Source organism: Pseudorasbora parva, chromosome 5 (assembly GCF_024679245.1).
Source record: "Pseudorasbora parva isolate DD20220531a chromosome 5, ASM2467924v1, whole genome shotgun sequence".
Taxonomy (NCBI): domain Eukaryota; kingdom Metazoa; phylum Chordata; class Actinopteri; order Cypriniformes; family Gobionidae; genus Pseudorasbora; species Pseudorasbora parva.
The window spans coordinates 12371738-12399289 of record NC_090176.1 but is presented as its reverse complement, the minus strand read 5'-3'; the positions used below and the strand labels follow the sequence as shown (position 1 = coordinate 12399289).

At 36.9% G+C, this 27552-nt stretch overlaps 1 protein-coding gene across 3 annotated transcripts in view; it reads right to left on the bottom strand.

Annotated features, from left to right (window-relative positions):
* The window catches only part of mylka (myosin, light chain kinase a), a 151486-nt gene that overhangs the window by 117263 nt on the left and 6671 nt on the right, over window positions 1-27552 (bottom strand). The window contains exons 1-2 of one of the 3 annotated variants that reach the window (XM_067443258.1): window positions 19652-19840; window positions 3344-3500 (exon numbers count right to left, since the gene is read on the bottom strand). In XM_067443258.1, the coding sequence (XP_067299359.1) occupies window positions 3344-3499 (156 nt within the window). In that variant the 5' untranslated portion in view covers window position 3500; window positions 19652-19840. Of the gene's footprint in view, window positions 1-3343; window positions 3501-19651; window positions 19841-27552 lie in introns of those variants that run through there. The other 2 variants (XM_067443257.1, XM_067443260.1) reach the window with 2 other exon arrangements.

Here is a 27552-nt window from a genome sequence, read left to right as displayed (position 1 = left end):
CAATGGTGTAAAACATACTGACCTGTATGAACTGTTGAAAAAGTATTACACCACACTTTTGGCTTTTCACACTGCGCTTAAAGGGTTAATTCACCCAAAAATGAAAGTTCTATCAATAATTACCTACCCTAATGTTGTTCGACACCCGTAAGACCTCCGTTCATCTTGAAGATACATGAACACAAATGAAGATATTTTTGTTGAAATCCAATGGCTCAGACAGGCTAAAGACGTCGTTACAAAGTCCATCTCACTACAGTGATTCTACAATAATTATATATGAAGTGACGAGAATAGTTTTTGTGTGCAAAAAAAACAACAACTAAATAATGACTTGTATAGGAATGGGCCGATTTCAAGTTTCATACGTTATGAATCAGTTTATCGATTCATGATTCGGATCGCCAATGTCATGTGATGTCAGCAGTTTGACACATGATCCCAATCATGAATCAATATGCTGATTCATGACCAGTCTAAACTTTGTTTTGAAATCGGCCCATCACAATATAAGTCGTTATTTAGTTTTTTTGCGTGAGATGGGCTTTGTAACGCCATCTTTAGTGCCTTTATGGGTCTTGAGAGAGGAAATGACATTGGTGTCAATGAAGGCCTTTCTGAGCTATCGAATTTCAACAAAAATATCTTAATTTGTGTTAATGAACGGAGGTCTTAAGGGTGTCGAACGACATTAGGGTAAGTAATTAATGACTGAATTTTCATTTTTTGGTGAACTAACCCTTTAACCCCGAGTCATTGTTATTCTACACCCTGCTTTTAACCCTGGGTAGAGAAATATTTCACACTTTAATTTTGAATTTAGAGCCATTTTTGAAACTGGAGCATTTTGCCACGTTAACCTTGTATTACCTTGCTGTAAAATCCAGCATAAACCAGCATGCACATTCTGCAGAGTTATAAAGCTGAAAGTGAATCATAAATAAAGTGATTTTATCTCAAAAGAAAGAGTCGACTATGAACCGCTTAATCTCAGCGAGTTGGATTGCCCTTGAAAAATGGGTCAGTACTCAGTTTGAGAGTTCTACATTTTATACTGTGTAAGTTTCAGGCTAACCCACGTTATTACTGTTTTACTGAAATACTACTGTAAATCAGCTGTGGGAGTAATGGAATGCATGTAACGGCGTTACATAATCAGGATACAACAATCTGGTAACTACATTACCGTTACATCTAAAAACAAAGTAATCAGTAAAAAAATAATTAAGTAAAGCTAAATAAAGTAATCAGAATACGGTTACATTTGGTTAAAAAAAATGGGAATACTTTCAGTATTACAATGGTTTAATTAAAACCAAATAAATTAGTATATTGACATAACGTTATATGAAGCACTGCTTGATTACTTGATATTTTTCCTGGTTCTGCCAGTCGTGACTCACGCGAGTCCCCTGCTGGTGCATGCGGAACCCGTCTACAGTTCTCCTCAGGTGCAGGTTGAGATGCAGAAATTATAATTACGATGTTTAATTGATCTTCCCTCTGGGAAAACCATCTTCATATCTGAGAATTTCACAGTTATTTTGTTTTCAAAGAGGAAAAAAAGAATCAAAATAGCTTGAAGGTTGTGCAAACGATGCCTTCAAGCTATAAAGATGCTTTCATCAAAGGACTCACCATCCAACTTAAACATTCACAGGTAGGACTAGCATGGACTAGCACTAAAATGTAGTGTTTGTTTGTGATTTAAAATTCCATAGTGTGTATGATTGCTGTTGTAGGCTATGTAATTCCGCATTCAAAGCAATCCGTAACGCGTGTTTTTCCAATCTTCTACCCACGAAAGTGCACTGAAACGGCAGTCAGATCCGTGACTTCCCACTCGTGAACTCATATTAGATCGATGTTACGCGCTCTGACATCACATAGCCCGCAAATCAACAATGGCACCCGTTACGGATACTGTGTTTATGAAAGTTGTACATTAAAAACCCATCTATTCATATCCTCTAGTCCTATTAAAAACCCAAATCGTTCATTAAAATAAGGTATTGCTCTAAGGTTTTTCATCCACAAAAGTTATGCATTATCAGCAGCTTTTCTAGCATTTAGTTAGTTTTCAGTCCATTAAATGCAAAAATAAATGAATACCAAATACATTTCCATATATACAAATAACATTTAAAAAAAAAAAAAAAATTCTGTGAACTTACTACTACAATTTTTAACATCTGTTTTGGTGGCACAGGATGGAACATGACAGGAATATTTGTGGAAAGTGGAATAAAACTAATAAAAGCAGAGAGGAGAGATCTTTTTTGAAACTGCCTTTCAGTAAAATAAAAATAAAAAAAAAAACATTCAGATTTATTGGATGTAGAGGGACTGTTTTGGGAATAAACAACAACCATTTCTTTATTAAACAATTTATTTTTGTCCATTTTTGAATGTTCTTTCTTATCAATAAGATGTCCTATTACTGCTGTCTTTTTTACTGTAGTTGTTCTGCATGCATTTTTTAAATTTCATAACTGTAATTTAACTGCCCAGCATGCTGGGTCGAACATTTAACAAACCCAAAGACCCAATGCTGGGTTGCCAAAAATGACCTAAATTGTGTTGTTTTTAACCTAGCATTTTTATGGAGTGTACAATAATTGTAGCCTTTTGAAATGTTGTAAATTGTCAACTTGTGACAAATAACACTTCAATTTGGAGTGAAGAAGAGGCTGTTTTATTCTTACCTTTATAGACCACAAAGTCTATTAACCCAGGGTTTTAGAATGGCCACACTTTTTCAAGTGTAAAATGCCTTCTCCCTGCATGATTTGAGACATAATTGAAGTCTGTTGCACAAAAAGTGCTTTAATAATCTCAGACTCTTTTAAAACGGCCCTTTCTCTGGCCTCAGGCAGCACAAACACAGCTTTAACAGACACATATATTATTGGAGTATTTGCCTGCGGTGTCATTTTGAGACTGCAAGGAAGTGTCCCAACGCACTGTCCTCAACACACTCGGAAAATAATAAAACACAGATGTTTGCCAGATAAGAAACTTCAAAAGAAAAACTCATGATATAATCTTACATAACATTTTATATCTCTTTGCTATCAGCTTATGACAAGGGAGGAAGGTTCGACATTTCAAAAGAAGGAGCACATATTTCTGTAAATTCTTAGAAAAACAGGGACATTCATTCAAAAGTGCCAGCTGCCTATACATGCGGCACACTAGGTTTTGGAACAGAGCTAGTTTCTAAAATAGATTATTGTTGGGAGTCTTAAATGAAATTCACTGGCAGACACTGTGTCTGCTTCATTACACTGCTGAGGACCAGTTGAGGGTCTGGATCAGGATGGTTATGAAGAATCTCTCTTACCTTCCCTTCAAGGCGTGCGGTACCTCCTTGGCAGATGCGGGTATTACGTGGCGGGAGGGTAAAAACTGGGGGTTCTTTGCTAGGGGAAGCTCGTCCCAGAGTCATAGTCGTCTTGGAGACGTGAGATCCTGTAACAAACTGAACGTCACCCATCATTCTGCAAACACAAGAACAACAGAAGAGTTCCATGTCAAGTTTATTTAGTTTTAAAAATTTGGGTGGGGGGGCTTATGCAAGTGTCATAACAAAAAAACAAATACAATTATTTTTTAAACGGGCACAAAAATGCATATATTTTGATTGAAAGGACCATCAGCGCATTTAATGCTCAAATTACTTTGGAACTACGTTTTTTTTTACAACATTTACAATATGAATTCACGGCCACCTTTTTGGTATACCTGTTCAACTGCTTGTTAACGCAAATATCTAATCAGCGAATCACATGGCAGCAACTCAACACATGTAGGCATGTAGACATTATCAAGGCAATCTACTGGGGTTCAAGCTGAACATAAGAATTGCGAGAAAAAAAGGTGACTTTGAATGTTGGTTGTTGGTGCCAGGCGGGCTGGTCTGAGCAGATTGCTCACCTACTACTTTTCACACACAACCATCTCTTGGGTTTATAGAGAATGGTCCGAAAAAGAGAAAATATCCAGTGTGTAGCAGTTCTGTGGGAGAAAATGCCTTGTTGATGCCAAAGGTCAGAGGAGAACGGCCAAACTGGTTCAAGCTGATAGAAAGGCAACAGTTACTAACCACTTGTTACAACTGAGGTCTTCAGAAAAGCATCTCTGAATGAACAACGTTCAGTTTCTACCGCAGCAGAAGACACACCAGGTGCACTCCTATCAGATAAGAACATGCAAACTGAGAATACAATTCACACCGGCTGACCAAAATCGGACAATGGAAGAATGTAAAAACGTTGCCTGAGGTGCTGCATGGGATGATGTCGATTTCTTCTGCGACATTCAGATGGTAGGGTCAGAATTTGTCAAAACAATCTATCCTGCCTTGTATCAATGGTTCAGGCTGGTGATGGTATAATAGTGTCTGGATATTTTCTTGACACACTTTAGGTCCCTTAATTCCTGTCACCCTCTGATTTGGCAAATGGAGCATTTAGACATACTCATAGTATTAAGACAGCTACTCATACGTTATTCTGAATATACACATAACCAATATATATTTAGAAAGCCAACACTTGAGAGTTTACAGCTGAATACTCAGAATAACTCAGACAGTTATGAATATAGAGCTATATAGGCTAAAACATAAAAATATATATTTTTTTAATATTTTAAATAGTTTTTTTCATGTATAAAAATATTATGTGAATGTAGTATAACGACTTATAACTACAACTAAATTGAAGGCACAAGTGTGGTCATGCTTTATTTAAAATCTGAGGCTGTTATGTCCAAAACTATGAATTTTATGAAACATTTTCTAAGACCATGTCTTTATTTCTTTATAGATATTTTTATAAAATAAGTTTGTTGGCCTGAAGACACATTTGCAGTCTTTTGTCTAATGTCCTGCGAGGAGAAAAGCTCAATTAATGCTTCAATGTGCTTACTCGACGATCGTCTCACACTTTTGAATGTCTGAGGCGTAATCCTCATTATTGTTTTGCTATGAATCTTTTGTTTTGTAACAGCCATTATTCAAAGCCATTATAACATGTATGCCTGCCTAAATGGCCCATTAACAGCACAGTATTTCATTTAGTACTCCACATTAGCTTGTCTTTCTAAAAATAAAAATAAACTAAAAGCACATTATGTGAATTATAATAGACAAAACTCCTGGTCCAACAGGTGTATCAGAGCTTCAGTTAGCATCAAGCTACATAGCACAAATTAAAATATTAAAATTTCACCTTCATTTTTATCTCACTTTAGACCACCATTGAGTGTTTGTATTAGTTTCCTGTCGCGAAATAATGGGGATTTCATTCATATGAGGATGTTAAAACAGGTTATATTTATCATTTTATATGGAGCTAATCGCTACACCTGTTAGCAGTCATAATGTAAACATCCATTATTGATATAAAATAGCCGAAATCACATGAAAAAAACAACACGATCTCATGGTCATGCGTATAAATAGTACGAGTTTGCAATCTTGTGGAATGTATATGCCAAAATGAGTTTTGGCGTGCATATGGTTAGCGTTTTTTTGCGTGCATATGAGACGCACTTTATGGCGTATTATACATACGAACCCCCCACCCCACCACATTTTGGCGTATACATTCCACGAGATTGCAAACTCGTACTATTTATACGCATTTTTGTGAGACCCGGCTCGAAAAAAAAAAAAAAAAACACAAAAACCTTATTCCATAGTTATCGTGTGTTTATTAGCTTCTTAGTTCACGGATAGAAATGTAGAATAGTCTCGTTCTTCACAGAGCCAGAATGAGGAAGTGTCCACACAGGAGAAGCGCGTCATGCCGAGGGCAGTGTTGAGCATGTCATATTATTGACAGCTCAGTGAGCAAATGAACGCCTGATGACTCATATATGATGCATATCATTAAGAAGAGACCCAGAGAGAGCTCTGTGCATGTTTTAACTCTTCTAGATCAAATAATTCAGTGAGAAATGAATAGAAATGTTATTCTGTATGACGAAATATTTAGCAAACGTGATATGTCAATATTTCTCCAAATAGGAGCACTTTTGAACGAAGAGCTAAACTGAAAGCGAGCTGTGTGAGCCAGTGCAGACCAGAGAGAATTAACGTGTGTGATAATCTATTCAAAATATCGTTCATAATAACGGATCGATTATAATGCACTCCTGACATAAATTATGAAATTAATGTCACTGCAACCCAGTTTTATCATAAACAGTGCTCAAATATCGAAGCTGTAGTCTTTAATCTTTCTGATGATACTGACTTTGTCCAGATGAAGTTAGAATGTTATGTTTTAACGAGCATTGAATTTTGACATCAGTAATCTGAGGCCGTATACGATCTTTGACTGGTAAGGAGTTAATAAAAAACTGAGCATCGTTTAAATGCCGCAGCCTACCTGAGTATTGACGCTGACCATGTCCATCACCATACTGAACCCATCTTCTGACAGAGGCCATGTCACAAAACTCAAATCATCTCAAACTGGTTTCTTGAACATGACAGTGAGTTAACTATACTCATTATGACCTCCACAGTCACCAGATCTCAATCCAACAGGTCACCTTTGGAATGTGGTGGAAAGTGAGATTCGTATTGTGTGTGCAGCAGATGAATCTGCAGCAACTGCATGATGCGATCATGTTAATATGGACCAAAATCTCTGAGGAATGTTTTCCAGCGTCTTACTGAATCTGCCATGAAGAATTAAGGCACTTATTAAGGTATATATTTAATAAAGTGAACACAATGAGTGTATATATTCAGGTTCAATAGATTTTTGAGTAATTGTAGATTATACTCCCTCCAGTGAGTTTCAGGATTTTCATATGACCTATACCAAATTCTTCATGTTCACACAGAATTTAGCACCATATATGTCCATGTTTTCGATCAGAGTGATGTGTTCCATAATGCATTAATAGGGGATATATGGGATTAATCAGTGCATGTATTTGTGATAGGAAAAAAAATCAATAATTTCTCCTTGGAGAAAAGGTGAAAAGGTAATTAAAAGTGATGCATTGATAGGTTTAACCAATGGTAGATGGGATAAGTGTTTGAGAAACCTGTTTTTAAAATCAGCCACTTAGAAATATGTATCATTAAACTTTCATAAAACAACATTATACCAAGCACAATCCAGTAGTCAAGTTTAAACATGAACTTCAATATCCAAGAAGACCTTAGTTGATTGTACACTTTAAATGCTGTTCATAAATCTTCACAAGTGAGAATGTATGCTGATTTATGAGCATAGAGCGAAACGATCTATTCACATTTGGCCTTTGAGTTAAAGTGTAACCATATGGTATCCTAAATTCAGCGGACAGGCAATACTATAACACATGTACTTGCATATTTGACACAGACACACACAAATACAGGCCAAACAGCAAGTGAAAACACAGCCTTTTCCTCTAGGTCCTCGAGTTGATCGTCTTCCTGTCTGAACACATTAGCATGGCTGTCGCAGTAAGTGGAGCTATGCACTCCTGACTTAAACAGAATACGTTTTTACACTTGATTGCTTCATCAATATGACCACAATGAGTGACTAGCATCCGAGTTCTGATGACTACTTTTATACCAACCAAAACAAACTGAACTCTGATGATAAATAGGCTCAGGTTCACAGTCAGTCACTATGCATTAGTTATTATTTCATCTGAATCTGCCAAGAGGATGCTTTATAACTCCAATTAAAGCATTCCAATGTGACAGAGTACAGCATGCATGCAAGGCATGTAACCTCACCGGATAGGTAAATACAGCTGGATGTTTGATAGGCCCACCTCTTTTACCCTTTCTGTCCAGACTTTTAACCATTAAGCTTGTTTGCAGACGCCAGATGTGTTTTAACATGGTTGTTAAGTAATGGTTTCTTTTGTTTCACTCTCACATACATACCAGCAGTGTTATACTGAACTCTTGATACGGTCAGCAGCTTCAGCCTTTTCTCAGCTACTGTACTTCAAGCTTTTCAAAACTCTGTAAACTGCATTTGTGGTAGTTATTAGGGGTATAACGATAACCTTGTAACGATTCGATACGTATCACGTTACAGTACACCCAGAACTATTGTAAAGGGTTAAAGGTCCCATTTTATGAAATGTATTTTATGATGTTTTAAACATTAATATGAGTTCCCCTAGTCTGAATATTGTCCCCAAGTGGTGGACAAATGGAGGACCAGGAAGGTCTCTGACATCAAATGAGAAAATTGTTTGTGTAAAAGTCAATGTCCATCAGTTTAAGAGTGACTATCTAATATAGTTGGGCCTGCTCCTGGAGAGCCAATTTAGGAGCAGGCCCTCCTGTATACAATAACTTTTACACAAACAATTTTCTCATTTGATGTCATGAGTAGTGTAATTCCTGTCCCAGATGAACCAAACTGCTTGCCGTAAGCAGGGGAAAAAATTCTTCTGGCAGTCAAAAGAAATTTGCAATAAAAGAAGAAAAAAAAACTACAACATGAATTATAATTAAGGAATGGTTCCAGACCTCCACATGTCTGGGTGTCCTATAGGGTGCACAGCTGGTTCAATAATCAAGAATTGAGTTACAACAAACTACCCAAACACTCTGCACTAAGACAAAGACTTGTGAGGACCAATGGTGGTATGTAAGGACCCACACAGACCACAGGGTGAGCACCCCCTGCTGGTCTCACTAACACCTCTTCCAGCAGCAACCTAGTTCTCATGAAGGTACTGACCAGGCTCAGCCCTGCTTAATTTCATTGGGAAACCAATCTTGGGCTACAGGACGTTATGGCTGCTGGGAATGACATTTGAGCTTTTGCAAGAACCAATAAGGTTCATTCTCATGTTATGCAGCATGTTTAAGCTTCAACAAGAACCAATGAGGTTCATCCTCGTGTTCCGTAGCACATTTGAGCTTCGGCAAGAACCAACGAGGTTCATTCTTGCGTTATGCAGCACGTTTGAGATTTTGCAGTAACCAGTGAAGTTCATTCTCGAGTTACGCAACACGTTTGAGCTTTTGTAAGGGCCAATGAGGGTCATTCTTGTGTTACACTGCAAGAACCAATGAGGTTCATTTTCGTGTTTTACGCAGCATGTTTGAGCTTCCGCAAGAGATTTATTCGCATGCGTCAAGCAATCTTCAGAGTATAAAGCGTTCAAACTCTTCAGAACATTTCCATTAAGCCGCTCAAATTCATTTGGATTAGTTTTATGATCTCTTTGAGGCATCAAAGTCTCAGTTGGGTAGCTGTATATGGTGGGACAGATATCTCTCAGATTTCATAAAAAATATCTTAATTTGTGTTCTAAAGATGAACAAACGTGTTACGTGTTTGGAATGACATGAGGCTGAGTAATTGATTGGATAATGGAAATTACTTTTAAATCAGGACCACCATTCACTACCATAAAAAAACTTGGAAGAGCAATGCTACTTTTAATAATACTCTGCATGTGTTCATCTGATTGAACATACTCATAGACACTTAGGATGACTTGAGGGAGATTAAATCATGGGATTTTTTTTCGGGGGGGGGGGGGGGGACTATCCCCTCTGTCCTTTAGTGTATGATGAGTGTTTTTTCTTTGTAACATTCATAGTCAACAATTGTATGACGCCTAGTGTTCTAAAATCTGATCAAATATGATTAATTGCCTTTTATTTACAGTTATGATTGTATTTAGCTGCTGTTCATGGCCTATCTGGTCACCCATCAATTCATCACCCACTGCATTCTAGCTGGTATACCAGTGACCACAAAAGACTTGATCCATGGATGGTGCATCTATAAATTGGAAATTGCACATCTTCCACACAACTCTGGTAAATTATAGCACCAAATATGGTGAGGTGTATTTGTATGTGACTGTAAACATGCCATTCTTTAGAAATAATGGTGTATTATCAGCACAGCTGCAGTCAGAGGTATGTTTTTGTTTCTGGGTGTCTGTTAAAGCACTGATAACACAAATGGAGCCAAAACTTTATCGGTTTACAACTTCACAGTACATATTCCAGTGACTCAGTGAGTATGTGTGTTGCACAGATGCTGTTTGAAATGGCTCCCAGTCAATAATGACCTGATTCAACAAACACACATTAATGATATTATCTGCAGAGAATTATCTGTGGCAAGAACTTTCAGCACAGCACAGTGTTTTAACAAAACTTAATGATGGAGAATGAACATTTTTCAATAACATAGTAACTGCTATGTTGTCTACTATGACATACTGAATTAATTCTTCATCTTCTTACAAGTGTTTCAAATGCACCGCATTTACATGCAGGGAAATTTAAAAGATTTAAAATGCAGCAGACAAGAAAAATCTATTTTTGAGAGCCAGTTAGGCACTGGGAAAGCACAAAGCATACTAAAGTATATTTCATAGTTATTATTGAGTTGATAGGCAAAAACCAGTAGAGTGAATTCGGGTTGATTGGGACAATTTTTCCAAGTTATCTCAATGGCAAAAAGTGTCCCACTCACCCTGAATTCACCCCATGTGACAAAAGTAGCATGTCTGAATTCATAGTACTTATAAAATAGTAGGCAAAAAGTACTTCCGGCAAGATACTGAGGTGTGCATACAATGGACCATTTACTATACAACGAGATCACAGGAAAGGCAGTGAAGCAACGCTCACGTGATAATGACAGCATGTAGTATGTTCAGATTACATTCATACTACACACACACTTTTTTAGGGGTCATGAATAAATATTTATTCAAAATAAGTTCGCAGCCAAACACTTGCAAACTTCCGCCATTTTGAAGTTTGTTCAACTTCGTCAAGCGGACAAGAGAACTTTGTTTTGCAAGACCCTCGACACGACATCCTCAATAAATCCGTTTCCGGAATGACGACTCCAATCTTTCGAATAATCTTACGAATATCTATTTACCTAAAATGACTTAAGACCTGCAATGGCTAGAGGAGAACTGACACCAAGGCTGAGCCTGGTTTCTCCCAAGGTTTACTTCTCAGTTCTGACACTGAAGGAGTTTTGGTTCCTTGCCACCATCGCCTTTGGCTTTTGGCTTGCTCAGTTGGAGACACTTAAATTTCAACTATAATACTGATCTGCCCGCATCACCACTATATGAAAATTGAAATTTGCTATGATCATATCACCATTTTCAGCAGAGGGGCTGTACAGCCGAATCAAATTCTGTTGAATTATCTTCCTTTTAACACTGTGAAGCTGCTTTGAAACAATTGGACTTGTAAAAAGTGCTATATAAACAAAGGTGATTTGATTTACAGAATGGTGTCCCAATCACTATACTAGGGTGTTAGGACCCACACAGACCACAGGCTGAGCAGAGCACCCCCTGCTGGTCTCACTAACACCTCTTCCAGGAGCAACCTAGTTTTCCCATCATGGTACGGACCAGGCTCAGCCCTGATTAGGTTCGGTGGGAAACCATTCTTGGGCTACAGGGTGATATTGCTGCTGGGAATGATGTCACTAATAAGCAAAATTAATTTGTGTTACTATGATAATTCAGGTCGAATGTCAAATTGTTATTGTCATTCCTCTACTCCTTAAATGGCAGTCACCACTTCCATCCCAAGATAATCTCAGTAACATATATATATATAAATGTGACAAGATTAAGGGGTTATAGGAGTATGGAGAGTTCTATCATGTTATCTCACTCTTCGGACACACTTTGGGAGCCAATGCTGAAAACAGCCAGCAGATGAAGTTCAGACATTCCAGAACAAAATATGAAGATAAGCAATGACGACACACAAGTATATTAAAGCAAAAAACACCATAAACACAGCAAAACCAACATTACTCATATATCAAGAAGAAATAAAGGAACCTGTGTCCGGTTTCATGCCTGACCAGTTCCTTAAAGAGATTGTTCAACCAAAAACGAGAATTCTGTCATTTACTCCTCCTCAAGTTGTTCCAAACCTGAAGGATTTTTTTTTCCATCTTCTTTTGAACACAAAAGATGATATTTTGACAGATATGAGTAGAGAAACAGTCAACTGATATTCTTCAAAAAAATAGCTGCCAGCAGCAAAACCGGGGCCAAGCGCAAATAAGACAATAAGACATGCCAACATGGCTGGGAGTGTTAGATCAAATGCAACAACTAGCCATTCAAGAAAAGTATAGCATTAGCATTTTATATCATAATACTACATTGTAGTCAATGGGAATTTCATCTTTTGTTCCATTATAGTGCAACAAGGAGGCACAATCCCACCATTGTTTTTATGTGTCCTCAGAGCTAGCCCATACATATGTGTGTCGAAATGTTGGTGAAAATATCTCATTTAGTTTTGGAGTTAAAGACATTTACATGAAAAAACAAAAACAAATGACTGGTAATTATTTTAGTGAATTTATTAATTTGATTGGATTTTACTTCCCCTTACTGTGAATATTTTGACATTTGAGTATTGACACTCGGCTAATCGACCTTTGTTTCAGAACTTCTGACACTGCTTTCGTCTTTTCTAGCAGTTTCGAAGATAGCACTAAAAAAAACATTAGGGGATAAGTTACCACGCTGCGCAAACCATACGCCGAAACCTGGCAAGTCTGGTATCGTTGGACTTGACATGGATTCAGGAGACAAAAAAAAAGTTACTCCCATGAAAACAAGTCAACCGCACCCAAAATTATAAGCATTTAAAAAAAAAAAAAAAAAAAAAAAAAAAAAAAAAAACTTCTCAGGTTACTTCAGGGCATCGTGGTGATGACCCGTACAGTTTCGTAACAATCCGTTTATGCATTCATAAAATACAGCATTTTAGCACAATTCAATATGGCCAACGGCCAAAATGGCTGATATGGTAAAATTGGACATCAGTCGACTTGGCATGATGTCCCAAATCTAACGAGACCACTTTTATGAAAACAGTTTAATAAGAAGATACTTTATAAAGACAGTACATTACACGTATACAGACCAGAGCCATCTTGGAAAACAGTCTCTACCAGTCGAGCCACGAACGCTGTGCTAAGTGAGCATGTCAATTGGAATTAAGTTTGTGAAATCTTATTACATGGAAATGCATGAATTATATCTGCTTATTAAAATATACATTTGACCAACTTTATTCCCGGAAGCAACAGACCATATGAGATTCCAAGTCACAGTTCATCACTTAGCACAGCGTTCATGGCTCGACTGGTCAAGACTGTTTACCAAGATGGCTCTGGTCTGTAAACGCGTAATGTACTGTGTTTATAAAATATCTTCTTATTAAACTGTTTGTACACTTACAAAGTTCTCAATCCTTCGGTTTGCATGTAGGGACCCTCATTATGCTGCCGTGTTAGTGTGAGGCTATTTTGAGCCTTGTTAGTGGTATTAACTAGCGATTTAATTTGACTTATCCTATACCCCATATACTAGCGTTATACGCCAATCTGTTTTTGGAGATAAAACTCTTTACATTCGATTTTCATGAAAACGCATCGCAGAGAACGATCTACTCGGTAACCATCTGTTAATTACCTTTAGGTTCATTTCTTACTGGAGTTGTCCTTTAAGGTCTCTCCTTGTCCTACCTCTTGCCTGATTGCAATGATTTATTTAAAGCTATATTCCCCTGGCCTTTTCCTCTTTTGTATTTTATCTATCATCTACTATTTCTTTGGTCGGCCTGCTAATTTGTCTTGTGCATGGAGCTTTCTCTGCTCCCCCATGCCCCTTACTGCTGAAGTGTGTTTTGGTGCTTGGTCCAATATCATTTTCATCAGCGTTTTTCAAAAATCGCTTAATGCAAAAAATCTTCATATGTAATTTCATAATTACTTTTATTGTCTTTGAAATATGGTTAAAGTGCTGCCGAATGTACCGACAAGTATTTATGGTAAACTAACATATTTTAATGCCTTTTCTATTTAAGCTCGTATGTCATGTATATCTGTAATGATGAAGTTGCAATTTAGTACATTTAAAATATATTCACGTCCAACGTTATAGTGACTCTAAAGTTTAAATTAAATTATAATCAAGTGCTTTACACGTGCTTTTGACGTGCACTACAAGAGGCTTTATTCACCGTCTGCTCATTTACCTCCCAGAGCTGTGTTCAAATAAGGTAAGCCATTCTCGCACACACAGGTATCTACTCATCCGCCAACACAGGTTAAAGACCTGAACCGACTGAGGTCACTGTGAAAGAATGAGAGAACACACACACACACACACACACACACACACACACACACACACACACACAGCAACTCTCCTGCTCTTCTCTGTAACATATTGTTCCTGGATGCCACATAGAGATACTCAGTCTCCTGGTTCATTAACTGTTAACTCAAACTTTTAAAAAAAATGTCAGCAAGATGATTTTGTGTGAAATTAAATATAGAAATGCATAATACTTAAATCAGTGTTACACAAAATACTTCAGAAGATTGTAGAACTACTGTAACTTCAGTAGCAACAACTGTAGTAAAAATAAATAAACATTTAAAATCATATTTTGCATGAAATTATCCACGACACTCATGGCAAATTCTTAACAAGTTTATCCCTCAAATAGTGAATTGTCTAGTGTCCTTGGGATCTTCAGTTCTGGCAATCAAACAGATGACATCACATGTGTCTCTTGGGTACTTTACGATAAAGAGGGAATTCATGGGTGACTTGACGACAGCAAGGTCTTCTGGTCTTTTGGCAGCAAAACAAAACTAAATCATCACTCCTCCATGAAGCAGTGTTTGACGGTAGGTTTGAGGTGTTTGTGGAGAGACATTGCGAGTATAATAACTACTTCAGTCTATTCTAAAGACATTTTTCTACAAATATTGTGGCTTGTTTAGATTTAGCTATGCAAGTACAAACCAGAACTGACAGAGAAGAGACTTTATCTTAGATACCCATCCTATCCATCCAGTCTTTTCTGGAATGTCAAAAAACATCTAACATACACCAGGCCTACTGTTCAAAAGTTTAAGTGTCGATTAAAATGTATTATTGTGTTTTTTTTTTTTTTTTTAAGTCTCTTATGATTACCAAGGCTGCATTTATTTGATCAAAACCAGTAAAAACATTAGTGAACTATTATTACAATTTAAATTTGAAATGCTTGAATTTTCAGCATCATTACTGCAGTCTTCAGTAGCTTTGTTTGCTTTTAATTTGTGCGCAAAATTGGAATATCACATAAAACCTTTTCAAATAAAGCTACACTTCCATCCCATGTGTTCAAGAAAACAAGTACATCACTTGGCGCCTTTGGCTTGGCTTGCTCAGTTGGGGACACTAAAATTTCAATGTAAGTTATTCAACTAAATATCCAAGTAAAATTAATTTATTAGGTTTTAATTAATTGTATAAACTATAATACTGATCTGCCAACATTGTTGCTAAATGAAATTATAACAAGCTAATAACATCACTATTTTCTCCAGAACGACTGTACTGAGAGCAACCCATTCTTTCAGAAATGTTTGTAGAAGCCTCTTCATGCCTAAGTGCTTGATTTTATAGACCTGGGGCCATGGAAGTGATGGGAACACCTCAATTCAAAGATTTGAAAGGGTGTCCCAATATTTTTGGCCAACACAATAGTAATGTTTTAACTTAGAAAGAGTTCAGGAATCAATATTTAGAGAAATAACTCATTTCCAATCACAGATTTCACGCATCTTGGTATAGGTCAGTCACATTGCTGTTTGGTGAATCTTCGCCACTCCTGATTTTCAAGCAGCTTGGCTTTTTTGAATGGCTGGTGGCACTCTTGCTTACATCCCAGAGGTTTTCAGTGGGGTTTAGTTCTGGAGATTGTGATGGCTATAGTACGTGCTTGAGTCACGTGTTCTTCACAAAGACAGATCTGCCTGATTCTGATCTTCTCTGAGGAGTCCAGTTTTAGCTTTGCCCAACACCTGATCGTCTAATGGTTAGACAGAGACCTGAAGAGGCCTACGAGCCACAGTGTCTCATACACACTGTAAATTTAGTGGATGACTGGTTATGATCCAGTGGTTCTTTAGTAAGAATCAGCCAGATAAATCTTTGTGAAGGATGCATAACTCCACTGTGGCGAGGTGAACGAGCGAGGGACATGGGAGGAGCGAGTGATTGCGAAGGAGCGTCACCTACGAGCCACACCGGTCTCGAGTTCTCTCATGAGGGAGCTTGGAGGCATTTAAGGACGAACAACACCAGTCAAGGATGAGAGAGGACCAGGCCTGGACTTTATGTTGAGTTTTGTTTATGTTTGTGCGGGCAGTCGTCCGTGAGGGGAAAGTTGTTGAATGTTCACTGGTTCCCGCCTCCTTCCTTCCAATCTACGAACTTTATTACATCCACGTACAAGATTATCCAAAAAGAAAAATAGCTTTCTTTTGCTCTGACAATGTTCCCAAACTCGAAGGATTAGTTTTTAGTGCAGGACAATGCTCCAATCCACACACCCACAGCAATCCAAGTATTTTTTTAAAAAAGTCACTGTTTGGATTTAAATAGCCATAAGAGTCCATGATTGGTTCCTTATTGCAGTGATTATTATGTTTCTAGCATGTTATATGTCTGGCAACAGTTCTTCTAACCCTAATTGATGGAGTGTGTGGATGTTCATTTCCTAATCAACCATGCAGGAAGACACATTATAGCCATATTCCTGGATGACAAAGTCAAGATGTATAAGTTTCAAACTTTGAAAGAATGGTTGGAAGGGAGAGCAAAGAATCATTTTCACACATACATTGGCACCTCTGAATTCAGACCTTAAATATGTTGAAAGTCTTTGGGATGTGCTGTAGTAGTATTATACATTTTCTCTGTTTGTAAATCATTCAGAAGTATGTATTCTGAAATGGCTTTATAATTCTCCTAAGATTGATGACAAACAACAACTGCCTGCCTTGATGTGTCCAAATTAGTTTTGTTCTGGTTCACGACATGGGAGGCTAGGGAACAGAATGAGGCACAATCATGGTTTTAGCAGTTTGGCTAAATATGTTATGCTTTATGAGACTATAGTGTTTTATAATTTTAGAATCTGCCGAAGACAGACGATTGTGGTTTATGCTGTGTTAAGAGAAAAAAGGTGTTGTATTGTCGTTTCACATGACTTCACCTCTAGAGACAACAAATAGTTGAAGATGAGGGTTAAACATGTACATGGTGTGTGGTTCTGCCTCAGGTAAAACAACGTAATCAGGCTAAAAAAAAAAAAAACTATCCTGTCAGAAAACACACACTGGTGAAGAGGCGTCTTGTTAAATGTAATTCCAGCCAGCTGCACAAACACTGTATAGATTTGTCTACACATAACAAGAGGAAACAATTGTGTCCTTTGATTCACTCACCGGATTCTGAATAAACACAGATAAGACAGAGCGCCTGTCACTGTCGCCGATCACACCAGCTCTAAAACACAATATAGCCGGTAAGCATGAGCACCTAACCTGCATATGACCATTTAAAGCAATGAATCTAACACATCTGGAGGGTGGAGATGAAGAGAGGGAGGGGAACTATTTAAAAAACTGATTCAGCATGAAGGGGCTTTGTGGAAAGGAGCGCCCTTAATACACCTCACCCTTAATACATAATAATCTTAATAAAGAGCAAAAGTCTATTCATTAACCTCACAAAAGCCAGGCTTCATTCATACTCATGGGCATTGTTTACTGTACATCAGGCATTCACTAGGACACTTTTCCTGTTCTGGAATTTAAAAACAGCATTCGAATCAAAGAGATCAGACCGATCTGATCAGAATAAATGTCACGTTTATGATGATTAAGAGTAATTATGAGAACATGGAATAACTGGAAATGTTCCCACATGAAACACTTACACTGTGTACTGTATGTTTATGGACATCCTCATATTTCATGCGTTCATCAAAATAAATATTTGTTGTGTCCTCAAAATGCTTGATTGTCATTGCATGAAATAACAAATCAAAAGCAAGTGTGTGTGTGTGTGTTGCAGACGATTTTCTTCATTACATTTGCTTAACGTTTGTTAATTGGCCTGTGATTTTTAGTGAATGCATGAAGTGATTTTATTGTGAAATTATTATTTTTTTAAACTATACCTTTAGTTCATTTACATTTTTTTATTACAGTGCAACCAAAGGTGTTTTTGATGTTTTTAAGCGTGACTTTTGGAGCCCGATCTCACGAAAATGCGTATAAATAGTACGAGTTTGCAATGTCGTGAATGTATACGGCAAAATGAGTTTTGGCGTGCGTATGGTACGCGGTTTTTCGCATGCATATGATACACACTTTATGGTATGAAAATTCAGCTTATACAATCACAGGAATACCTTTTATGAAAATAAAAAAATATATATATATATATTTGTATATTCCTGATTTGATATAATAAAAATGCATAAATGCAATGATTTTCGAAGTTTATACATAATGTACCACTTTTTCAAACTCTTCAGGTATTATTAGACCCCATTCCATGAAGCTCTATATGCACTGAGCCAGCCTGAAGCCAAAACAAAGTTTGGAGGTCTGTAGCTATTGAAGATGGTAACTTCTGCGCACTGTGCACCTCAGTATGCGCTGACCCCGCTCTGTGATTTTACATGGCCAACCACTATTATCCACTAACATTGAAAGCGTGTTAATTTTGATCAGTATAACTTTCACGCAATGACATTTGATGTTTTTAAGCGCGACTTTTGGGCAGTGTTGTGGTTGACTCATTACTAGTAACAAGTTCCATAATTACTTTTCTCAAGTAACTAGTAAAGTAACGCATTACTTTAAAATTTACTTTAAACTTACTTTTCCAAATAAGTAATACAAGTTACTTTGTTTTCCCATATATTGACTGACAGCGCTGAAGACCATAATAAAGATGCTAAAAATTCAGCTTATATACAAATCACAGGAAGAAATTTAATAAAAAAATATTTTTTTATATTACTGATTTGATCAAATAAAAATGCATAAATGCAATGAGTTTGTACATATGTACCACTTTTTCAGATTCTTCAGGTATTATTAGACCCCATTCTTTAAAAATGTATTGTCCCCATGTTGAGAGAAATCAGGAGTAATGTGCAAATGTGTGAATAATTAAATGTGTTAAGTAACACAAACATACTTTATGTATTTAATCAGGTTTATTAATTTCACTTTTGATCATAAAGCCATATACATATGCCAAAAAAATAGAATTTGTGGGTTTTTTTGTTTTGTTTTGTTATTAAAAAACAAACAAGCCAGCACAGGTGAGAAAAAAGTAACAATGCGTTACTTTCCATAAAAAGTAACTAAGTATGCAAATAGTTCATTTTTTAAGGAGTAAGGCAATATTGTGATCACATTACTTTTAAAATGAACTTTCCCCAACACTGCTTTTGGGGACACAGTTAAACTTATTTTAATATGCATAATATAACAAAACATATACTGTATATTTTACATATAACTGTACATTTGACCATGTAATACAGAATAACTGATCTAAAAAAAATAACATAAAATAACTTGCTTTCTGTAGTAATGTTAAACTTGATTAGAGAAAATTCTTACTCTTCATTCAAAAAGTGCCTCAGATGTATTTGAACGAATAGCTGACTGAGATTTCTTACAAACTGCTCCAACATCCTAAAACCGCTCAACTCAAACTGCTTCAACATCTTCCCATATGAGCCTGAGGGCAAAAAGAGCCAGAGCAAACTCACCCAGACAGCCGAGTTGAACCCTGGAGAGATTAGTGTCCGTCTGCTGCACGTCTGTCATTCACAGGAGTTCAGAGAGCACGTCCAGACCCGCTGTCCTGACTCTGCTCTTAAAGTGTTTTCCCTGTCGGCACCGAACTTGCTGGCATGGATCCTAACATCACAGGCTGAGAGTTCCTCATTGGTCGCAGGGTTATAGGAGCTGAAGGGGGAGGACTGAACACTGCACAGACTAAAAATGAAATGTGTGCCTCACTGATTTCGGTTTTCCTTTAAACCCAGAGGATTGCAAATACACTACATGGTTTTCATTGCTTATGTAATATTATTTACCTAAACCTGCTTTTGGATGTGAGTATAGCATTAAGGAGTTGATTCTATCTATCTATCTATCTATCTATCTATCTATCTATCTATCTATCTATCTATCTATCTATCTATCTATCTATCAGGACTTTCACATTCAAATGTCTATTTTAAATAAATGTTGTTCTTTTAAACATTCTATTTATTATAGCAATGCATCACGGTTTCCATTAAAAAATCATTAAGCAGCACAACTTTTAAAAAATCTGAAATGTCTCAAACAGCAAATCAGCATATTAAAATGATTTCTGAAAGATCATGTGGGACTGAAGACTAGAGTAATGATGCTGAAAATACAGCTTTACATCACAGGAATAAGTTATATTTGACTGTATTTTGATAAAATAAAATAAAAATGCAATGATTTTCATATGTACACGCACCACTTTTTCCAAACTCTTCAGCCATTAATAGACCCCATCCTTGAAAAATGTGTGAAATCCATGTGTGAAAATGTATCTTATCTCCTGTCAGCAGTGCATCAGCACATAATAAAGCAAAGCTGCTTGTCACGGCCAAATATATTGCACGTTCCAGTGCAATGGCGAAGCAGAAACAGCTCATAAAGACAGATGCATGGCAAGTACTTAACAACCCCCCTATATGCAAACCAGCTCGCCACTACACAAACCCAACATCTGGCTCTGCACCAGTGAGACCAATTGGCTGCCAGACTTTCAACAAAGCATAAACCAAGTCCTGCTGCATTTGAAAAGACTTTGAAAGAAATATTACTGTGAGAAATATATGTTCTTGGATCTGATGTAACAGCAGAGAAAGTGCCAGGCTATAGATCGCCTGTAACATGTGGAATCTTGTATGGATTTTGACTTAGATTCAGAATACAGAAAACACCTGCTGAAGTCTCTAGTGACAGTAAAGATAGAATGAGTGCTTTTTAACATCACCAACGAGCAACGACGAAAACAGAAATGACTGTGTCATTAAAAATAATACACTTAAAAACATCCTTAAAGAAATTAGTATATAAATTGATAAAACAGTGTTGGTGTGGAGTGGTCAGCTTAAAAAATTAATTATTTAAAAGTGCATGTGATGAGATTGCGTGTGCATCTGATCAATGTGGAGACATTCACAAACCTACTGATCATATGATCTACGGTTAAACTATGGAGCGCTTGAGAATCTTTACTGAGGAAACTGTTGCGCCATCTAGAGGATCTGCATCAATGTTGGTATTCAAATAAAGAGCACAATATAGAACCTGTAAAAGGGACCCCCCCAAAAATGGGATTTCACCAAAAGTTCTCTCTTCAAAGCTTGTAGTATATGTTACTTGGGCGTTTATTGTAAACATCAGATGTGTGGGTCTTATCTGTCAATGTGTTCCAGTAAGAGGAGGTTCCCGGTGCATCAGCTGCACTTCGAGGGACACAAAGCGCCCACAGGAAATATAAAGTAAACACTCTCTGAAGCACTGCCCTGGACCCTAGACAAAACATCTGCCCGAAAGAGAGAGAAGGAGATGGACTGATAGAGGATTATACAGCCTTTCAGTACATTCAGGACAGTTCCCTTAAAAAATAGACTTTCATAACGGTCTCTTAACACACTTATAAATAGTGCACTGTCTTTGTCAAACTAAAAGTAGTACTTTTAAAAATAGTCTCATACTTCACTTATTTTGATGTATAGACTAACATTAAAGCACATAAAATTCAATGATTTTCATAAGACTCTTTAAGAGACCAGTATGTAGCAAGCAACGTTTATTCTACTGTTACCAGAATAGATAGATGTACCACAGAAAAAAACTGAATACTGAATAAAAGAAGCATGTTTTAAAAAGGAGTACCAAATGTAAAATGCTGCTAGAGACTTGATGTCCCTGATGGGACTTCTGAGCATTGGGACACACAGGTTCAGATTTGTCTTCCTGTTGGCTCTCAGGGCAGTTAGTGGTTTGATTCTTAATCATCTAGTTATATCTGCAGTGTCCACAGAGGGATTCCCAGCCTCAGTCAGCAGTGCTGCCAGACTTTACTGATAACAGCAATGGTAACTTTCTCACGTTAAATTTAAATGTAAAATTCTGCAATTATATACTGACCCGTGATGTTTCTCAAAAAAAAGGGGACCAAAAGTATAAAACTGATACTTAGCTAATATAATTAGCAAACAATAAAACTGTATTTTAAATTGGTAAATGTGATGGGTGAAAAACACAGCTTAAAGCTACACTGTGTGATATTTTCCCCCATCTAGCGGTGTAAAGGTATATGACATCCAGTGAATAATAGTTTCTGTTCCTCTCAATTCTGATTCCGTTTTAACTCCTGTGGTTGCCGATTTAGTCCAAGATTAACATGGCAATCCCCCTCTTCACATTCGACACGGTGCCATCGAGTGTTAAAACGCGAAAGGCAAAGCTTGAATTTACGGGTATGTCCCTCTTTGTCTACTGTACTTTAAAGATGGAGGGGCAACATGGCGACCGGCATTCGAACCCCTCACCTGTATGTATTTTCAATGGCATATTATAAACTTACGAGAATACTTTACTACTTGAAAGAAGTAAATATACATTACTGAGCACATATATTTTTGAAAGAACTAAGTGTTTTTAGCTAAGAATAAACTAAAAAAAAGTTACACAGTGTAGCTTTAAAGGGTTACTTCAGTGATTTAGCATTAATGTGTATTTTATTATTTATTTTATTTGTATTTAAACTGGGTCATTAATGCAGTAAAATGTGAAATTATTTTTGAATTTGGTGCCTTCTAGACTAAGAAAAGACAGAAAATGTTCACCTACGAGTTTTACCAGATCTTTGATCTGTTCTATACATTCATGTATGAACAATAGATATACAGTCCCTGACAAAAGTCTTGTCGCTTGTGTACAAATTGACCTAAAGTGCCGCTGAAATATATTTCTAATCAAGATTTTTTTACAAGAAATGGCTCATTTTAATCCCACCAGCTTGTGAGATAATGTTTCAGTGAAAAACTAAACTTTCAAAAAGTATTCTAATATTCACAGCTTGGTAAAGCCCATTGAGTCAATTTTTGCAAAGACATAAGTGTTGTCACCTTGTCATATGAGCTTCACATGTGACTAATAACGGATCAATTAGGTCTCAAGTGTGTATAAAAAGAACAACTAGACCTCTGCAAACATGCCTAAGATTCACGCAGAGACTAAAGTTTTGATTATCAAAAGGCTGAAGACCAGATCCACTGCTGATGTGGCAGACACCTTCAATCTGTCTCAGCGTCAAGTACAGAGGATAAAAAAAAGATTTGAAGAGACTGGAGACGTTTTTGACAAGCCCAGGTCAGGCAGACCCCGCAAGACAACTGCTTGAGAGGACCGTTTGTTGGCTCGAAAATCCAAGGCCAGCCCATTTTCCACTGCAGCAGAGCTCCACGAGACCTGGGGCCTGTACCATGATGGTAGTTTAACAAACTCAGGGTTAAAGGATTAGTTTTGAGTTGACAAAACCAAACCATTGTATTAAGGCTTTGTTGGTCCCATGATGCTGATCATCAACTTTCTTTGTCAACTCAGACTTTGATCCTGAGTTCAGGAGTTTAGCTGTGACATCAGTAGTGAACAGCCAATCACACGCTGTGGAACTGAGATTCACTTCTCACCAGACAATCAGTGAGATTAATTTCTCTCTTCTGCAGAATATTGCATGATTGAAAAATATTGAGAATTAAAATAAAAATAAAATACACAGCAAGAAGAAAAGCTGTCTATGAAAGAGGACAACTTTAAGAAAAAATAGTATACGTCAATGCAAGTAAAAGTTATGAAGTTAGTTTAGTTGATATAGAGAAAATTGAACATTTAAGCTCAGTAAGCTTCTTTTTTAATAGGCTAGTTTTATTTATTGATTTTAAAGCTTATCCATATGACTTTATGCAGGGGATGTAATTTATATGACTTATGTATTAATTTTAACAAAGTGCCTATTAATGATTGATTAACTAAAATTATTAAGGTATAATAATTACATAAATTATATCTAAATCATTCAAAATTATTATTTTTTTATAAATAAGCATTGTTAAAAGCCAGACGCTTTAGTCTTTAAAAACCCTTTACAATGCAGTGACCTTTAATTTGGAGTAGAAACAGGGGGAGTGACTTTATTGCATTAGAGGTGTGTCACTTTACTCACAGCTGATTGGTCCAATTTCAGATTGAGATCTCTTACCCAGAACATAACCTGCCCCAGAGCAGGTTAGCTGTGGAGCGTAAGTTACTATGGTGATGAACACGGCTAAAAGCCAAACCACTTTAATGGTACCTAAAACACAGGATTGGCACAAACTAAGCTTAAACAAATCTGGCTAGCCAGCTAAACCAGCTTCATGGTACAGGCCCCTGGTCACCTGAAGTCCCTGTGTCAACCAGAACAGTTTGTCGGATTCTGTCTCGAAATGGCCTCCATGGTCGAATCAGTGCCCAGAAGCCAGCACTAAACAAAAGACAATTGAAAAACCGCATTTGCCAAGGCCCACAGCCTGCTAAAAGGATGGACGCTGGAAAAGTGGCAGAAGGTGGATTTTTCAGATGAATCTTCTGTTGAATTACACCACAGTCGCCGCAAATATTGCAGGAGACCTACTGGTGCCCGAATGGATCCGAGATTCACACAGAAAACAGTGAAGTTTGGTGGCGGAAAAATCATGGTCTGGGGTTACATCCAGTATGGGGGTGTGCGAGATCTCCAGGGTGGAAGGCAACATCAATAGTCTAAAATACCAAGAAATCTTAGCTACCTCTTATTCCCAACCATAAAAGAGGCCAAATTCTGCAGCAGGACGGTGCTCCATCGCATACTTCCATCTCCACATCAAAGTGAGCTATTTCTAACACCAATGAATTAATTAAAAGTCAGGTTAATATCAGGTATTTCTAGAAAATAGATAAGCGACAAGACTTTTGTCAGGGACTGTATATACACATAGATGACTCATTAGCGGCCACTTCAATGGGACACTAAGGACAGTTTGATTCCAATTCCTGGTTCTGGAGAATCATTCCCTCACAGTTGTTGTTTTTTGTTAAAATTATTATTATTTTTTTCATAAAAGATAGGAGGAACCTAGCTCCGGAGTGACCACAAGATAAGAAATGTAGAAAGTTTCCTTATCTAAAGCTTTATTTGTAAAATGAAGATACATTTTATTAACAGATTTATTTTTAATTATGTATGCCCCTAAAATGACCCATGTCTACCAATAAATGTGCTTTAATGAATAAATAAATTAGCACATTATCCAAGGCTTTATTTAAAGCTTTTGCAACATTATAAATGTATGTATTGTCAGTAGATCAATGTAATAAATCCTTGCTGAATAAATGTATTCCTTCCATTAAGTTATTTTCCAAAAACAAAAACAAAAACCTTTTGAACTGTAGTACAATGTTACAAAAGCTTTCCATTTCAGATAAATACTGTTCTTTTGAACTTTCTATTATCAAAGAATCCTAAACAAAATAAAAAATACATTTACACTCGACTGCTTTCAACATTGATAATAATTAAATGTTTCTTGAGCAATAAATCGGCATATAAAATGATTGCTGAAGGATCATGTGACTAAAGACTGGAGTAGTGGTTCTCAAAATTCAGTTTTGCATCATAGGACTAAAATTACATTTTAAAATATATATTCAAATAGAAAAGTTATTTTACATTTGAATAATATTTCACAATATTACAGCTTTTTTTGTATTTTAATAACAAATTTAGCCTGGGTCAGCAAAAGAGACTTCAAAAGAAAGAAAAAAGCTAAATAGTAGTTTAGTGTTAGTAGTGTAGTAGTACACTACTAATAGTAGTGGGTTTTTTTAAACTTTTTTAACTGGTAGTGGACAGTATATACATAGCTACTTTATGTAATGAACTGCATTATTGTATTATTTTATAATGTAAAGGGGTGCACTTATAATGTTTGTATGATTGTTATATAATTTTTTTTTCATAATTTAGAAATAAACAGGTATTTTTCTACCCTGGTTTAGTTTATGCTCTGAAACTCTGTTTGAAGGCATGTCTCCTGTGAGACTTCAGTGGAAACGCCCACTGCGGTGATTGGCCAACATCTTTGTATATGAATAGCTAGTATTACATGAGAAACTTTAGCATGATTTTACCAATACAGCTCTCAAGGTTAACTAATCATGAAAAATGTTTATTATTATATTTTTAGATCTATGGCATTATATTTAGATTGTGGAATGAAAGGTTGCAGTGTTGAGCAGTGAATGCAGTGATCGATTTTTGCACTCTCACAAATGCTTGTATGATAACTAACAGTGCAAACACAATGTAAATAAGCGACTCTTTGATTATAAGAGGAGTTTCGGCAATAGAGAAGCATGTATGCGGCCGCCTGTCAGGAAACAAAATTTTTTATTCAAATTCTGAATATATTATAGGTCTATTAATTCTTTTTTTATATATATATACTGCCTAGACTGCAACAAAGAGCGTTCCCGGTTTAATAACTGAAAGCAGTAACACAATCAATGAACACTTTTTTACATAATGTCTACACTGAGAGAGGATTAGTGCATGTGCAGTAGCCTGGATGCCAGCCGAACATAGCCCCACCCACAAAATATTTAGGTCGGCAGTTCGGTCTGGCCTCGATTCATAGAGGAGTAATTATCTCCAAACAGAAACTGTTCGGACCAATGAAATCATCAGGGCGGGCTTTAGACGATGACGGACAGATGATAAACAGTAATTTAATCATGCATGTCATCAAAGGGGCTTGGATTATATTTGATCGAATCCTAAACGGAGAGCTTGTTCATATATGCATTCACCTTCACTTTTTCTCTCAAAAATGATGATCATGTTGGGTAAGTACTCTGTGTATCATTAAATTCATAAATTTTTTACAACACCGGCAAAGATTGTTTATTCTAGCGCGCGTGCAGACAGGGTTGCCAAGTTTTTACAACAAAACCCACCAACTACTAGCCCTAAACAATAGCTTCTCGGGGGGTTCTCCAGAAGAAGAAAAAAAGGTGTTTTGGGGGGTAAAATGTGTGTTATTTTGGCAAGGTTGCCTGCTAAAATTCGCACTCATGGGTCTATATATCACATAATAGTCGCTTCAACCCGCGGACATGGAAAACAATCGGCGGGAAAAAACGCAGACTTGGCAACACCGTGCAGTTGAGCTCTGTTGACATTTGACAACTAACGTAATGCGTCGCTTCGTTGCTCTGATTGGTTGTAGGTCTATCCAATTGAGGTCTTTCCTGGTTCGGTTGAAACACGCCCCATAATCACAGCCCAATGGAGCAGTTTCAGACTCATATTCTGACTAGAATTGAGTATGACCATGTCAGGCTACATGTGCAGAGCTCAGCACAGGACAAAAACTCGAACTTCAACACCTGTTATGGGCCATTGCTTTGTAGAAATTAACAAACATGTCTGAAACACGTTGAACACATTGAAAATTGAATAATTTGATGAGCGCAAATACAGGTAAGCGTTAGATCTTTTGCCACATCTTTTTTACTAATAATGCACTTTAAT